Raw genomic sequence first — 16,251 nt, forward strand, 5'->3', positions numbered from 1 at the left:
TAATTAATCTGTTTTCAAATATACATGTAATGTGCTCAAAGTGACCACTCGGCGGTTTTAAGTATAAGTGGTCATTCAAAGAAAACTGATGAAGATAAAATAAATATTGGACTATTTATATGATCTACATAAACATTTAGGAAAAGTCATTAACTCACAACAGCATAGATTAAAATACAAAATACAAATAGTGGTCAAATAGACCACTCGGCGGTCCTAGTGTTAAAGCGAATAGTAGTTGTTTATCTTGATTTCTACAATGGTTTTTACAAGTGGGAGCGCTTGTAACGCAATAAAATTGTAGCAATAACAGGAAGAAGACACTACAGCTGTCTTTTTTTTTTTAGGTTTCATAAGGACCCCGAGACGTATATACCATCATGTTACTAAACTGTATTGTCAGGATTCGTTTGCAAACTACATGTGTATTAATGATTGGTGTTTCATTTTAGGAGCAGAAAATGGCTAGTTAACAGCAGACGAGAGGACCTCATGAAAAAAGTCCCAGTTTACCTTTACAATAATATTAAGTTTTGTTTGCTACATTTCGAACAAAACCGGTCCATGAACGCAGACAATAATAAACTCGTGTGGAATGTAGTACCCACACTGTTTGACATCCCAAATACGCCACCTCAACTGACGATGAAGAGGAAACTGCCACAAAGGTTCGACAATCCATCTAAAGTTGTAAAACAGCCCACAAACCGTTACATTTCAAAAATCTGGAGACCATTATTGAGATGTCCGTTCTGGAAACCAGATAAAACACCAACAGATGCTAGAAACTATAGCATTATTGCATCATCCATGTAAGATCTTTGAAAAAATGTTACTGAATCGCTTGTAGCACATGATGGAGCCAGCGTTAATTCATCAACAAGCAAGTTTCAAACTAGGAAGGAATTGTACATCTCAAATTATTAATCTGGTCTAGTATATAGAAGATGGGTTAGAAACACACACTATTGCAGGTTTTCCTCTCATCTACCTGACAGCTGTTTATGATGCTGTTAATGATCATACATTGTTAAATAAGGTCAATGAAATGGAAAAACTTTTTTTTAAAGAGTTCTGTGTAGACTTTCAGGAACAACGGCAGTCGATTGTGACGTCTGAAAAACGGTGTACCACAGGAGAACGTATTTACCTCTAATCTTTTTAACATCTATACTAATGATTAGCCACTCCGAGACCGCACCACGAGTCTTCTTTACGCAGATGATCAGGGTTTGGCAACTCAGCTAAGCCTTTTAAAGAGGTGGATGTTCACCTGAGAGATGCTTTGAAGAAGGTGAACATTTATGGCAATAAACACCCAAACTCATTTTAAACCCAACTGCGTGTTTTCCATCTCAAACACAGATAGGCGAATCGTAAATTCAGTGTCTCGTGGAAGGAGTGAGATGCTCGTTGGTCTTCACTTCATTGCAGGGGCCCAAACAGCTGCAACATACATCGCGTTCCTACAGAATGGTCTGCCAACGTTGCTCGAAAATGTCCCACTGGAAACGCGTCGACGTTTGTGGTATCAGCATGATGGTGCACCTGCACATTCCGCAATTAACACTAGGCTGACTCTTGACAGGATGTTCGACGGGTGTTTCATAGGACGTGGAGGACGCATAAATTGGCCAGCCCGTTCTGCTGATCTTACACCTCTGGACTTCTTTCTGTGGGGTACGTTAAAGGAGAATGTGTACCGTGATGTGCCTACAACCCCAGAGGATATGAAACAACGTATTGTGGCAGCCTGCGGCGACATTACACCAGATGTACTGCGGCGTGTATGACATTCATTACGCCAGAGATTGCAATTGTGTGCAGCAAATGATGGCCACCACATTGAACATCTATTGGCCTGACATGTCGGGACACACTCTATTCCACTCCGTAATTGAAAACGGAAACCACGTGTGTACGTGTACCTCACCCCTCATGGTAATGTACATGTGCGTCAGTGAAAAAGACCAATAAAAAGGTGTTAGCATGTGGACGTAATGTGCTGTTCCAGTCTCTTCTGTACCTAAGGTCCATCACCGCTCCCCTTGGATCCCTACGTAATTCTGTGCTCTCCGATACACACGATCGAACAGCGGAGGAGTGGTACTCAAGCGTCAACTTTAGGTTACAATATCTCCGGATGTAATTAACATTTTACAATGCAACAAACGGCACTGATTACTTATTTGTTTATATGTTCAGATGTGCTAACAAAACTAACGTTGTTCCATTTAAAAAAACGTAGGTTTGTGTTAAAAAACATACTTCCGTGCATTTTTGTATGGTTTGTATTAAATAAACTAGCCCCTCTCCTCACGTTCGGCCTGTGGAATTGATTCGTCAGTATGTGATGTGGTTTACGAAATATACCCAGCGGTAATGTTAGGTGACTCACCCTATATATATATATATATATATATATATATATATATATATATATATATATATATATATATATATATATATTCATTCCCTTTTTAAAATTTTGTAAGCTACCTGACCGATTAAGTGATCTGACATTCCACACTCCAATCCATAGAACGCCAGTTTTGTTTCTCCTAATAACGACGTCCTCCTGAGTAGTCGCAGCATGGAGATCTGAAAGGCGGATTATTTTACCTCCAGAATACTTTGCCCAAGAGGTACCCAAAAGGATACCATCATCATTTAACCATGCAGTAGTTTCGCCTTGCTTTCAGCCATTCGCAGTACGAGCACAGCAAGGTCATTTTGGTTGATGTTACAAAGCCAGATCAGTCAGTCATCAAGACTGTTGACCCTGCAACTACTGAAAAGGCCGCTTCCCCTCTCCAGGAACCAAATGCTTCTATGGCCTCTCAACAGATACCGGTTCATTTGTATCGCTGAGACATGAAGCCTCCCCACCAACGGCAAGGTGTATAGTTCATAGGGGGGTGGGGTGGTATTGTTATTTATTTATAAAGAATTTCCGAGTGAGCGTTGGGTTCCCATGAAGAAAACGCTACGAGAGACGGCTCTTGACTGCACCTGTGCTTGGAGTGAGCAGAGCCACCAGCTAGGGATGCTTTAAAAAGCAATAGCTCCCATAGCACATTTGCTGACCACCTTGTAACCAACGATCACCACCCAACCACAATAGAAACAGACTTAAGAATACTAAAACCCAGCCACAGCCTATACACCAAACTGACCATTGAGGAAATCTTTCATATACAGAAGGCAATAGCAGAAGGAAAACAGGTCTTAAACGTATACACTACACTCTGCAAAGGCGCACTATTTAACACATTAAAGTAACTTTACAAATAAAAACAGCACAAACAGATAAAGTCTATATACATGCACACACACACACGCACACACACACAAGCGCGTCGCGCGTAAAGATACACTAAAATCTGCAAAGATGCACCATTTACACACAAAAGGAATACCACATAAAAGGCAACACACACTGCTAAGATGCGCACAGAAAACACACACACACACAATGACAAAATGCAAACAAAGTTCAAATTTGGCGCCGAACTCACTGGTGAACAATGAACACTGACTGAGCTGGGACACACTACAAACCACAATCACACTCTGTTTTGGTAAAGTAAAAAGTATTTTACTACGTTATTTGTGGAAAATACTTGTTATAGTTACGTGTGCATCACAACATCTCAGCAGGATGCGGAGAATGAAGTGCTTGTCACACGAAAACGTAAGTAAAAACGAATATAGGCGCGAAAACACCGCGACAAACTAAATTACATTCTAGAAGATAGGTCAACTCCCAGCAAAAAACTTTCTCATCAACATCGTTTGGTTGCACATGACAAGCTACCTGTAGTAGTTAACACACAAGTGATCCAGAAAATTCATGCACGCCAAATGTAAAGGTATTTACAAAAAGGAACGATCTGTTGTTTGAACTAAAGATGCACATAATTTTATAATCATTTAACAAAAATGTTCACATTGCAGAACAAATAAAAACGAAAACCCACTGATGATGGCACAGGGGTGCAGAAACATGTTTGGGTACTGAGAAAAAACGGTGTTTTGCATAACTGGTGGACCTCACATCCAACAATTTTAACTGCAAACACGGCCAGTACAAGGAGCTGTAAATCAAAATGATGAATAATCCGGTAAAACTTCAGATCTCCAACATTGCTGTGGCCGAGAAAATATCCTACAAGAACAGGACCAACAACGACTGAAGAGAATCATTCAACGTGGTAGAACTGCAACCCTTCTGCAAATTGCCGCATATTTCAATCCTGGACCGTCAACAAGAGTCAGCGTGTGAACCATTCACGGGGAAGCCGTGCGGTCTCAGGCACCTTGCCACGGCTCGCGCGGCTACTCCCGTCGGAGGTTCGAGTCCTCCGTCGGGCATGGGTGTGTGTGGTGTCGTTAGCGTAAGTTAGTCTAAGTTCGATTAAGTAGTGTGTAAGCCTAGGGACCGATGACCTTAGCAGTTTGGTCCCATAGGAACTTACCACAAGTTTCCCAAAACCATTCAACGAAACATCATCGACAAGGGCTTTCGGAGCCAAAGGCCCACTCCTGTACCCTTGATGACTGCACGACACAAATCATTATGCCTCGCATGGGCCCATCAACACCGACTTGAGACTGTTGATGAAGAAATATGTTACCTGGGCGGACGAGTCTCGTTTCAAATTGTATCGAGCGGTTGGACGTGTATGGGTGTGGGGACAATCTATGAATCCATGGACCCTGCATGTCAGCAGGGGACTGTTCAAGCTGGTGAAGGCTCTGTAATGGTGTGGGGCGTGTGCGGTTGGAGTGATATGGGACCTCTGATACGTCTAGATACGACTTTGTCAGGTGACATGTACATAAGCACCCTGTCTGATCACCTGCATCCATTCATGTCCATTGAGCATTCCGACAGACTTGGGCAATTCTGGCAGGATAATGTGACACCCCACACGTCCAGAATTGCTACAGAGTGGCTCCAGGAACACTCTTCTGAGTTTAAACACTTCCGCTGGCCACCAACTCCCCAGACATGAACATTATTGAGCATATCTGGGATGTCTTTCAACGTGCTGTTCAGAAGAGATCTACACCCCGTCGTACTCTTACGGATTTATGGCCAGCCCTGCACGATTCATGGCTCCAGTTCCCTCTAGCACTGTTTCAGACTTTAGTCAAGTCCATGCCCTGTCGTGTTGTGGTATTTCTGCATGCTCGAGGGGGCCCTACACGATATTAGGCAGGTGTATCAGTTTCGTTGGCTCTTCAGTGTAGATACATGTTGCAGAACCGAATTGCAAATGTTGTGAGAGGTGTTGGATGACTGACAAGCAAGAACCTATCACCAAAATAACAGTAAGAAATGTGAAGAATCAAGATGAACTCAGTCAGGGACAACGATGTTCTCCAAAATTTTTTAAGAAATATAAGTAGCGTTAATTAAGGTAAATTAAGTAACTGCAGAAGGTGTGTTTACTACTGCGGAATAGATCGAAAGCCTACTGGCACCTTAAACAATTCTGCTTGAGGAATTTTTTATCGAATGCTAATTGTCAAAAACGTAAAATTTGGGGTGAAGTATGAAAATCTTTTAGGGCTTAGTATCATTAAGAAGATTAGTTATCTATCAGACAGCTCCATCAGCAATTACAACGAAGTATAGTTAGAACAAAGAGCGTGCTTGGGTCTGTTAAAGCCCAACTGTCGTTGCAGATACCAGGTGTCCACAGAATCAGTTTCGAGGGTGTGCAAGCAGTGCATCGGCCAGACCCAGTGATGCATCTCGCAGCACTTCTAGGAACATGTGAGAAGCGTCTGAGTTGGCCAAATTGACAAATCTGGAGTGGAGGGCATAGCAACAACGAAGGACGTTTGTTTTCCAGTGTTGTGCTGAGTCAACAGTTTCCGGAATTCTGTCATCAAATTGACAGCAGCAATAAGAATACCTGACAATCTTGTGAGCTGAGGCAGCGGTTTGCAGCTGAGATCCACTGGATGTGATGTTAGCAGAATTACGTCAGGAACGCTCCGATGTGAAAGCGCCGGAGGCAGCATGCAGAATAGGCAGGCGGCACCGATGTCTGGCCCAGTTCCCCACCGCTGGTCGCAACATGTCGTACCAGAGACTTAAAGGAATGAACTGGATATAAACCCGACACTCCGCCTGAAAACGATGCGGAGGAAGTTCATTTAAACCTTGTGACATCATGATGCCACGACTTCACTGATTACGCAACAAGATTTCACCACTCTAGAGTTTATGTTTGAATGTGTTTCGAAAACATTCAAGTGAGGTTTTGTGCAGCCGCCGGCCGGAGTGGCCGTGCGGTTCTAGGCGCTACAGTCTGGTGCCGAGCGCAGGTTCGAATCCTGCCTCGGGCATGGATGTGTGTGATGTCCTTAGGTTAGTTAGGGTTAATTAGTTCTAAGTTCTAGGCGACTGATGGCCTCAGAAGTTAAGTCCCATAGTGCTCACAGCCATTTGAACCATTTTGTGCAGCCATTCCTTGCTTGAGATGTAAAATCATTAAGTAAAATGAATTGAACTACTCTCTTATTTTGTCAGGATTATTCGATAGGTGCTGAACCTGTAAATGTCAGGATGATGCCTCAGTCCCCATAGATGGTGTCTTAGTGGCGTGCATTGAGCCTGAATGGCAGAACCCACCTCAGAAAAACATGCAGCAGCATGTGGCAGTGGCAAGTGTGAGGGTGCCAGACAGGAAGGTGACCACTGTGATGACATAGTGTCAGCGTGAGTGCATAGCTATGTCAGGAGTCCCACGCGCAGCAGTGCGTGAGTGCAACAGTTGCCTACAGCTCGCAGTAGATCAGGTGCAAGTGCGGACTGTCAACTATTGACCCCTCGGAGACATCCAGGAGTCAGTCGATGGCAGGCTTGAGGAAGCCTCAATTGGAGGTGCCAGTTCAAACCCTGGCAGCAGCAGATCTAGGTGTGGCCCATCAGCAGAGAGTGGAGACAGTGGCTAGTTGTAGATGAGGCTTGATTTCCCGCACTGGAATAGTTCTCAGCATAGGTACTACTGGGCCGAAGTGGGCATTATTTATACCCTCTTGGTCTGGTTCTTCTTTGATGAGGCACTGCTTCTGGGCACAGGGACAGCTGAAGGCAGTACAGTATGAAGTAACGAAGTGCTCCACTTTGCTGGGCTGCTGGATGGATTGCACTGTGTTTTCTCTGCACTTTCTGGCCCACATGTCAGAATTACACTGTCATATCTGCCGAAGTCTGCCAGGAAGCTGTTGACCAAACACTCTGTCTCCCCTCGGGAAGATTGGTTCACCGAATCGCAGCTTGTTGCTAAATCTGAAATTACTTGAGCATTACATAGTAAATTTTGCATTTTTATTTTGCATCCATTTCCATTATTCATTCTAATTATTTCCGCTAGTCCAGTCTAACTCACAATGTTAGATGGCTTTTAAACGTATGACAATTTGCAGACTGGTGGTGACTTACTTGGTCAATATATGAAGGGCTTATTTCAATAGCGGTGCTCTTTTAACTTTAGGACTCTGTATCCCAGAATGGACAAAAATGGACTTGTACCACTATTGAAATAAGCTCGTCATATGGTGGATGGGGAGTTCAGGAGGAGTATGTATGAGAATAGTATGTACATCCTAAACTCCTTCTCCCCTCCTCTCTGTGCATGTCCTCTTCCCCGCACCCCCACTCTCTCTGACCTTGAGTCTTGTTTATTGATATTGCAAACGAAACATTGATTCGGAACTGAAGTCGCATAAAGTGAATGGATGAATCGGTTGTGATCATTTGTATATGAACTCTGAGAAAGAACTCTCCACCTGCTGCATCTGTGAGGATAGTAGCTTCAATGAGAATATTTCGCAAAGCTTTAATCTGTGAACGCGTGAGATTGTGAGATTACAGAGTTCCAAACGATCAGATTCTGCAGTAGTATTCCAGTCATAAGCCAATAAGCCATAAATAGAAATTTCCTGTTTTTTGTTAAAATGGAAAGCGAGGAAGGAAACAAAACAGCTAATTGTTGTTTACATAATCTAAAAAAATTATATATAAGGAGAAAGAATATGTATGGGCGAAACAATGTACATAATGGAACGAAATTTTCACTCTACAGCGGAGTGTGCGCTGATATGAAACTTCCTGGCAGATTAACACTGTGTGCCGGGCCGAGACTCGAACTCGGGACCTTTGCCTTTCGCGGGCAAGTGCTCTACCGACTGAGCTACCCAAGCACGACTCACGCCCCGTCCTCACAGCTTTAATTCCGCCAGTACCTCGACTCCCATCTTCCAAACTTCGCAGAAGCTCTCCTGCGAACCTTGCAGAACTAGCACTCCTGGAAGAAAGGATATTGCGGAGACATGGCTTAGCCACAGCCTGGGGGATGTTTCTAGAATGAAATTTTCACTCTACAGCGGAGTGTGCGCTGATATGAAACTTCCTGGCAGATTGAAACTGTGTGCCGGGCCGAGACTCGAACACATCCCCCAGACTGTGGCTAAGCTATGTCTCCGCAATATCCTTTCTTCCAGGAGTGCTAGTTTTGCAAGGTTCGCAGGACAGCTTCTGTGAAGTTTGGAAGGTAGGAGACGAGGTACTGGCGGAATTAAAGCTGTGAGGACGGGGCGTGAGTCGTGCTTGGGTAGCTCAGTCGGTACAGCACTTGCCCGCGAAAGGCTAAGGTCCCAAGTTCTAGTCTCGGCCCAACACACAGTTTTAATCTGCCAGGAAGTTTCATATCAGCGCACACTCCGTTATAGAGTGGAAATTTCATTCTAGAAACATCCCCCAGGCTGTGGCTAAGCCATGTCTCCGCAATATCCTTTCTTCCAGGAGTGCTAGTTCGACAAGGTTCGCAGGAGAGCTTCTGTGAAGTTTGGAAGGTAGGAGACGAGGTATTGGCGGAATTAAAGCTGTGAGGTCGGGGCGTGAGTCGTGCTTGGGTAGCTCAGTCGGTAGAGCACTTGCCCGCGAAAGGAAAAAGTCTCGAGTTCGAGTCTCGGCCCGGCATACAGTTTTAATCTGCCAGGAAGTTTCATATCAGCGCACACTCCGCTGTAGAGTGAAAATTTCATTCTAGAAATATCCCCCAGGCTGTGGTTAAGCCATGTCTGCGCAATATCCTTTCTTCCAGGAGTTCTAGTTCTGCAAGGTTCGCAGGAGAGCTTCAGTGAAGTTTGGAAGGTAGGAGACGAGGTATTGTCGGAATTAAAGCTGTGAGGTCGGGGCGTGAGTCGTGCTTGGGTAGCTCAGTCGGTAGAGCACTTGCCTGCGAAAGGCAAAGGTCCCGAGTTCGAGTCTCGGCCCCGCACACAGTTTTAATCTGCCAGGAAGTTTAATGTACATAATGGTTTAAATGCCCTGATATCGCACTTAAAACTTATTGCGAGAAGCAAAACGAAACCGCATATTTTCACAGCACAGCATTTGTTCCACACAGTCAATTTTAACTGACTGTACCTTGCTGTTTAAAGAGTATGTGTATCCATCTGAATGTTTGTTAGAGCATCGCGTAAAAATTTTAAGTTAATGAGACAAGAACTTTTCGAGATTTTTGGTGACAACGTTAAACACTGTGTTGCCTTTATATAGTAGTATAGATATTTAATTATATATTAAATAATGACGTGGACTACGTCCATTCAAATGTTCATTAGAGTAACGTGTAAAAATCTGAAGTAAACTGGTCAAGAACTTTTCGAGATTTTTGGTAGCAACGTTAAACAATGGCTCGTCTTTATGCACTCTAAGACTAAGACAAATAAAAAGTCACCACGAAGGTATTATCCGAATGGGACAGAAATCCATATATGTGATGTACATGTACAGACAAGCAAGTGATTAAAATTTCATAAAAAACTGGATCAGTTATTCAAGAGCAAGAGCTTCACAAATTGAGCAAGGCAATAATGTGTTGGTCCACCTCTTGCCCTTATGCATGCAGTTATGCGACTTGGCATCGACTGATAAGTTGTCATAGTCCTCGTGACGGATAATGTGCCAAATTCTGTCCAATTGGGGCGTTCAATCGTCAAAACCCAGAGCTCGGTAGAGGGCTCTGCACAGAATGCTCCACATCTTTTCAGTTGGGGAGAGATACGACGGCAACTATTCTGACCAAGGCAGGGTTTGATGAGCATGAAGACAAGCAGTAGAGACGCTCCTCATGCGTGGGTGGGCACTATCTTGCTGAAATGACAGCCCAGGATGACTTGGCATGAAAGGCAACGAAACAGGGCATACGATATCATCGACATACCACTGTACTGTAAGAGTGCCATGGGCGGTAAACAAAAGGGCCCTGCTATGAAAAAAAATTGCTCCATAGAGTACGGCAGACGACAGTCAGGTTGGTATCCCACCACTGTCTGGGGCGTCTCCAGACACACGTTCGGCCTGGAATCTCCAGCAATGAATCACTCTTCAAACTGAGCCCAAATGACTGACGAAGATGTGACTGTAGACGTCCACTGGTGATTGGTCAAGACGCTGTCCTCCCGGCAGGTGAAAATTGCCCCTTCTTGCAGCTGTGTTGGTGCAGAAACACCAGTAATATGATGCACCCCAAGGACATCCTTGCTAGTGTTGTTACTTGGCGCAAGGAAGTCTTGATCATTCCCTCATTTTTCCGTAGTATATCATCTAAAAATACAACAACACTGCCTGTACCCTGGATACAAACAGTAAAATGACAAATTCCCAAACTGCTATAGTAATGTGATAAACCAACTCAAGTAAACAACAAAAAATAAATTTAAATAACTGAAAACCCCTCATTAACTGTACACCATCTACTCTCCAACATTCTCATTACTGTGGCATTTGACATAAGATACACAAGATATCCATCTAATAAACACTCAAAATTTCTCAATATACTATCATTTCCATAGCCTTAAGGCATATGGTAAAATGCATGTAACTTTCATGGGTGGATCCTGTCTTACCTTCCTCTTACTATCCCCTCCCTCTGGGGACGTAACATCCGATGTGCACAGCTGTTCTAAATGTTAGAAGTAGTAGCTTAATGTTCACTAGAGAAGTCATTTCAATTACTTTGTTTTCCCCTTTCGAGGGCCTGTGGTTTTTAAAACCATCCATTGCCATACAGAGTACTCTGGTAGTTTTTCATTGTGCTCCCGACGTTTGAGGGCCTTAGTATTGGCTTTGTGTACCCACTTCCAAATCACTCGAAATGTCCTATTGAAATGTCACACTGACTCTGTTCTTCCCCAGTTTATGTTTGATTGTTTCAAATGGCGATGGCATTTTCCGACCATATACTACTTCATATGGCGATAGGCATGTACTTCCATGGATCTTAGAATTATAAGCTGCCACAATGTGTGTCACTATTCACATAGTGGCTTAGAATTTTTCCTATTGTTGTCCGCAATTACTTTGGTCTTCCGTTTGCCTTGAATGTGATGGCCTTATTCTCAACTCATAAACACGAAATACATAGAAGGACTTCCTCAACAATTCCAACATAATTTGGTGTCCTGATCTGTGATGAATATCTTCAGAATAGCGAACTTTATTAACCATTTATTCACCATTTCCTGTGCCACCATGCTGATTTGTTGATTCTGGGTAGCTATCATTCCCATGTCTCGCGAAACATGATCTATTATGGTCATAATATAGCAGTACTATATTGGCGTTTCGGTCAGAAAGTCCTAAAATATCCATCTAAATCATTTCAAAAGACTTACTAGCTTCTGGTAACCTTTGCATTTGAACACAGTGATGGCTCAATTCAGCCCATTGTGCACATGGTGGTACACAGTTTTTCATACACTGTTCCACATCTTGTCTATGCATACACCACCAGTAATGTTCAGCTACTTTCTGTTCCACAGTTCTACGGCCTCCACAGCCAGATAATATGTGACCATGTCCCTGCTTGAACACTTCTTCCTGAAACATGACTGGATCCACAACATATTGTCCAAGTGCTTTTTATTCCAGTCTCTGACCACAATATCAATTCTTTAGACGATAACTGGTTTCACAGTCTGTAATGACCATCCTCAGATTTTTTACACCATGTCCTAAAGTGATACGGCCATAATGGCATCGTCAAAACATATAAATATAATCAGCACAGCACCGTCACATAGATGTAAAATAAGGTGTGGAATAGGCCACATCGTCCACATAGTGATGATAGAATAGCCAGTTGCAATAATCACTATGTGGACGATGTGGCCTATTCCACACCTTATTTTACATCTATGTGACGGTGCTGTGCTGATTATATTTATATGTTTTGACGATGCCATTATGGCCGTATCACTTTAGAACATTGTGTAAAAAAGATCTGAGGATGGTCATTACAGACTGAAACCTGTCATCGTCTAAAGAGTTGAAATAGTGATCAGAGACTGGAATAAAAAGCGTTTGACAGTATTGGGTCACTGTTTGTGTACTCGATTATGTTGCAGTTGGTGATACTGTCCAAGCTCTGTCTTGTCGCATCATACACCATCGTGTACAATAAACTGTTGCTGCATTGCAAATAGTTGACAATACTCGTCAGGAGCTTCCACTTTCTGCCACTCCACAATGATATGTCCTACTGTGTGTAATCCACCAGTCTTCCTACTGAGATCATCTGCGTTACTGTAATTTTTTCCAGGTTTATGAATTACTTCAAAATCTAATTTGCTTAATTCCACTGCCCAACGCAGCAGTCTGCTAGATAGATCATTTGACTTTACTCACCCCTTCAGTTCTATGTGATTCGTCATTACCTTGAAGATACCATACAAATAACAGTGGAAATACGTCACACTACATATGAGGCTCAACAGTTCCCTTTCTGTGACAGAATAATTTTTTTCTGCCTTATTTAATTGGTGTGATGTGTAGGTGAACAGTTACCCCTCCTTCTCTATTTCCTGACTTAACACACAGCCCAGTGTACAATACTTACATGAACTCCCTTTCATAATTCAGAAAGACCAATACTGGACTAGTTGTTAAAAACTCTTTCCCATTTTGAAATGAACCATTGCATTCCAATATCCAATGGAACTTCATGACTTTCTTCAATAAGTGTGTGAAAGGTTATGCTATTTCTGCGAACCTCAGGAAAGAATTCCTATAATAGTTAGCTAATCCTAAAAACGACTGCAAATCCTTCCCTTTCTGAGGCACTGCAAAACTTGATATACCTTTCACTGATCTAGGATCTGTTCATACCACATCAAGACCAAATACATGTCCCAAACAATTCGCTTCTTGTAATGGAAAGTGACTCTTTCATACAGAAACATTTATGTGTCACAAATTCTTTTCTGTTTCTGCCACAAACATGGTGATATCATACAGACACATCATACACAGCACTGGTTGCAGTCATCTCAAAACTCCATCACTGATGGCCACGCCATTGGGCGCTCATAAGACCCATCCAACTCCATTCAACAAATCACTGAAATATGGCTGGTACACTCTTTAACCCAAACGCTATATGATGGTACTAGTAGTCACTCCAAGGAACCTCGAATACAGTGAAAATATGACCCAGGAAGACAGGATATAAATTAATGAAACTACTGAGGCGTTTATGATGTAAATACACACGTAAATCACGTAAATGTTTTAGTTATGCAGTGACAGAATGCAGTGAAAACTACCAGTAGACACGACTAAAAGATATAAGACTAGGGAATTCACTCTGTTAAAAAATCATGAACATGTATGGGTTTGTCGTAAACAGCAGATGCATGTGGTGGACAGAATCGTAACTTAGAATTTTTCATATACCTATATGCTGTAAATACGCCATAAATGTCAAATTCATCATCTGTTCTTCAAACCAGTCCACTGCCAGATGGAATGTGCTTTTCTTCACGCACATGAGGCAGAAAGCAATAGCACTTAAATATATAATCCATCAGAATTAATGGGTTGGATTCTAAAAACAGTAAGTATGTGTAAGAGAAATGGGTGGTTTTAGAACAGTAAGAACAGAAAGAGAGATTCTAATGGTGATCTGGTACCATGGTTCAATACAGTTTGGTACCAGTTCAGAAAATAATGCTACATTTCATGTATATTTCAAATATGATTACATTGAAAAGAACTTCTGCAGTTTGAAAATTTGTCAAAGAGAGCTCAGGCACTTCGGTTTGGGGGCCATGAAGCTGAAATAGGCCTACAATAGATCTCTAAAAATTGCAAAAGAAAAATTAAAAAATCTACTACATCTTTGCCGATTAGTTACCATAAAGCAGCAAAATCAACAGGTTGGCGAGTCCCTCAGGTGATCAGAGGCATCACAGCTGCAAATAGGTGACATGATTGATAAATATACCACACAGAATAGACTGCACATTGCATCCCAAAGAAAAGAGTTCAGCTTTGACCTTGTTTAATGGACCTCATAACTGCAAAAATCAACAGAGTTTCAGAAACTGTCAGCTGTAAGTCAGCAAGCCATGTACTCTCTTTAGAATGAAACATAAATATATCATCAACATATTTTATAAACTGTTTAAATATCTGTCGTTTACTTATGCATTCTAAGAAAAAAGTAAATTAATTGTCACTGATACTTTAAAATTTAATGTGTATTCAATAAAAATTAATTCATTCCAGGGTGCTAATTATTTGGTAAACACCGTTCACTGCACTTTTTTGCTTCTGCTGAAAATTGTAACTTATACAGTAGATACAATCCTTTAACATTATACCCTCACAGCATATGTGTGATTAGGGATAAATAATATTTTCTATTAACTGGTTAACGACATAAAATCTTATGTTTCTCTGCATACTACTTTTGTAAGGAGTGCACGCTGATAATAAGAATTAGTATGTAGAGAAATGTTTATCTGTGTACGTATTATTAAAATTAAACTATTTAGAGTGCTGTCTCCTAAGCTGTAAGACGTTTTTAATAATAGATTTCACATTTTCAGTTTCCATGGAGCAATATTCACTTTGTCATGGGAAAAGTTCGGGAAGCATTGAAACCTGTGTACAAGGACTTTGTATGTAAACATCTAATTTCCAAAGAGGATAGCGCACAGTCTCGATTAATAACGTTTAATGAACTGAGGTAGGTTCACTGTAAGTCTTTGGTGATATAATCTATGCGATTTTCATTGGATGTAATGTTGGCTTGCTACAACATACTTCTTATCATGAGCCATCACAGAAAGACACATTTACAAAGCATTATGCGGCCATTATTAATGAGCTTGTTAAGTTTGCTGTAAGAAAGTTCTAGAGCCTGATATCACTGTGTACCATGTCCCACATTAGTTGAACTCATTAATTTTATTGAAAGCTTTAGAGTCCCCATGGCCTAGGTACTTCGTATATCTAATGCTATAAACGGGCACCGACTTCTGAAATATTTTTAGAACTCCATCAGACTCCATACCTCCACTGCGACCATCATATTTCTTAGAACACTGATGTTCAATATGTCCTCCAGTGTTACAATTGCAGGTGTGGCAGTACTTAGATAAACACTCGACATCAACAACTTTTCCATTCTCCAGAGAAGTAGCACTTACAACACCATTCAAGGAACTATGTCCTCGATTTTTCCATGTCCCATCAAGTGCAACAGCAATGTCCCTGGTTCCACTAATATTTGCAGTTTCTTCTACTGCACGTTACATAGATGCTTTGGACACAACCGTCAAGGCACCTAAAAGTATATTCATGTACTTGCTGAACGTACTGGGAGAAGTAAGAAAGTCCATCAAACCACAAAACGTTTGAGCAGCCTTTTTTCCTTTTCCTATTGCACGCATTGCATATGAATTATGCACAATGTTTGACGTCATTTTTGAGGTAGATTTATTGCAGGATCTACACAGAACAATTAATTTTGAGGCTAAACCCTTCCTGCTACTTTGTTGTTCAGTTATTTCCAGAGAGCCTACACCATCACCTTGTTTACATTTCGCCACTACCTTTATTATAGAAGATAAGATGCCCACATCAACAACAACAAATCCACTACAAACAGTGTCATTGTTAAAACAAAAATTTGAATCACCAGGAGGCGTGCCATGTGGGAGTTTCTTCCCTGAAGAACTGATACATAGGTTACTTTCAATAGTGTGGTGTGGCTTGCTTTGTTTGTCAGCTGGTTACCAAGGAGTTTCCTTTTATTGGATTTCTTGATGTGTAGCATGGTTTGTATTTATTGCACAATAAAATATATGTACTTTCACAAATATATGTAGCACTTGGGCAACAAACATTCAGTAACACGTGAACAAATTGCTTCA

At 41.7% G+C, this 16,251-nt stretch overlaps 1 protein-coding gene and 1 non-coding gene across 2 annotated transcripts in view; one reads left to right on the forward strand and one right to left on the reverse strand.

The window, feature by feature from the left end:
- LOC126234302 (EF-hand domain-containing family member C2-like) overlaps positions 1–16,251 on the forward strand; it is a 240,230-nt gene that overhangs the window by 165,657 nt on the left and 58,322 nt on the right. Inside the window, exon 10 of the mRNA XM_049942988.1 lies at positions 14,923–15,062. Within this exon, the coding sequence (XP_049798945.1) occupies positions 14,923–15,062 (140 nt within the window). The remainder of the gene's footprint in view (positions 1–14,922; positions 15,063–16,251) is intronic.
- Trnas-cga (transfer RNA serine (anticodon CGA)) lies at positions 8,150–8,224 on the reverse strand. The gene has a single exon. It is a non-coding gene; the product is annotated as a tRNA-Ser (tRNA).

Source organism: Schistocerca nitens, chromosome 2 (genome assembly GCF_023898315.1).
Source record: "Schistocerca nitens isolate TAMUIC-IGC-003100 chromosome 2, iqSchNite1.1, whole genome shotgun sequence".
Lineage (NCBI taxonomy): Eukaryota > Metazoa > Arthropoda > Insecta > Orthoptera > Acrididae > Schistocerca > Schistocerca nitens.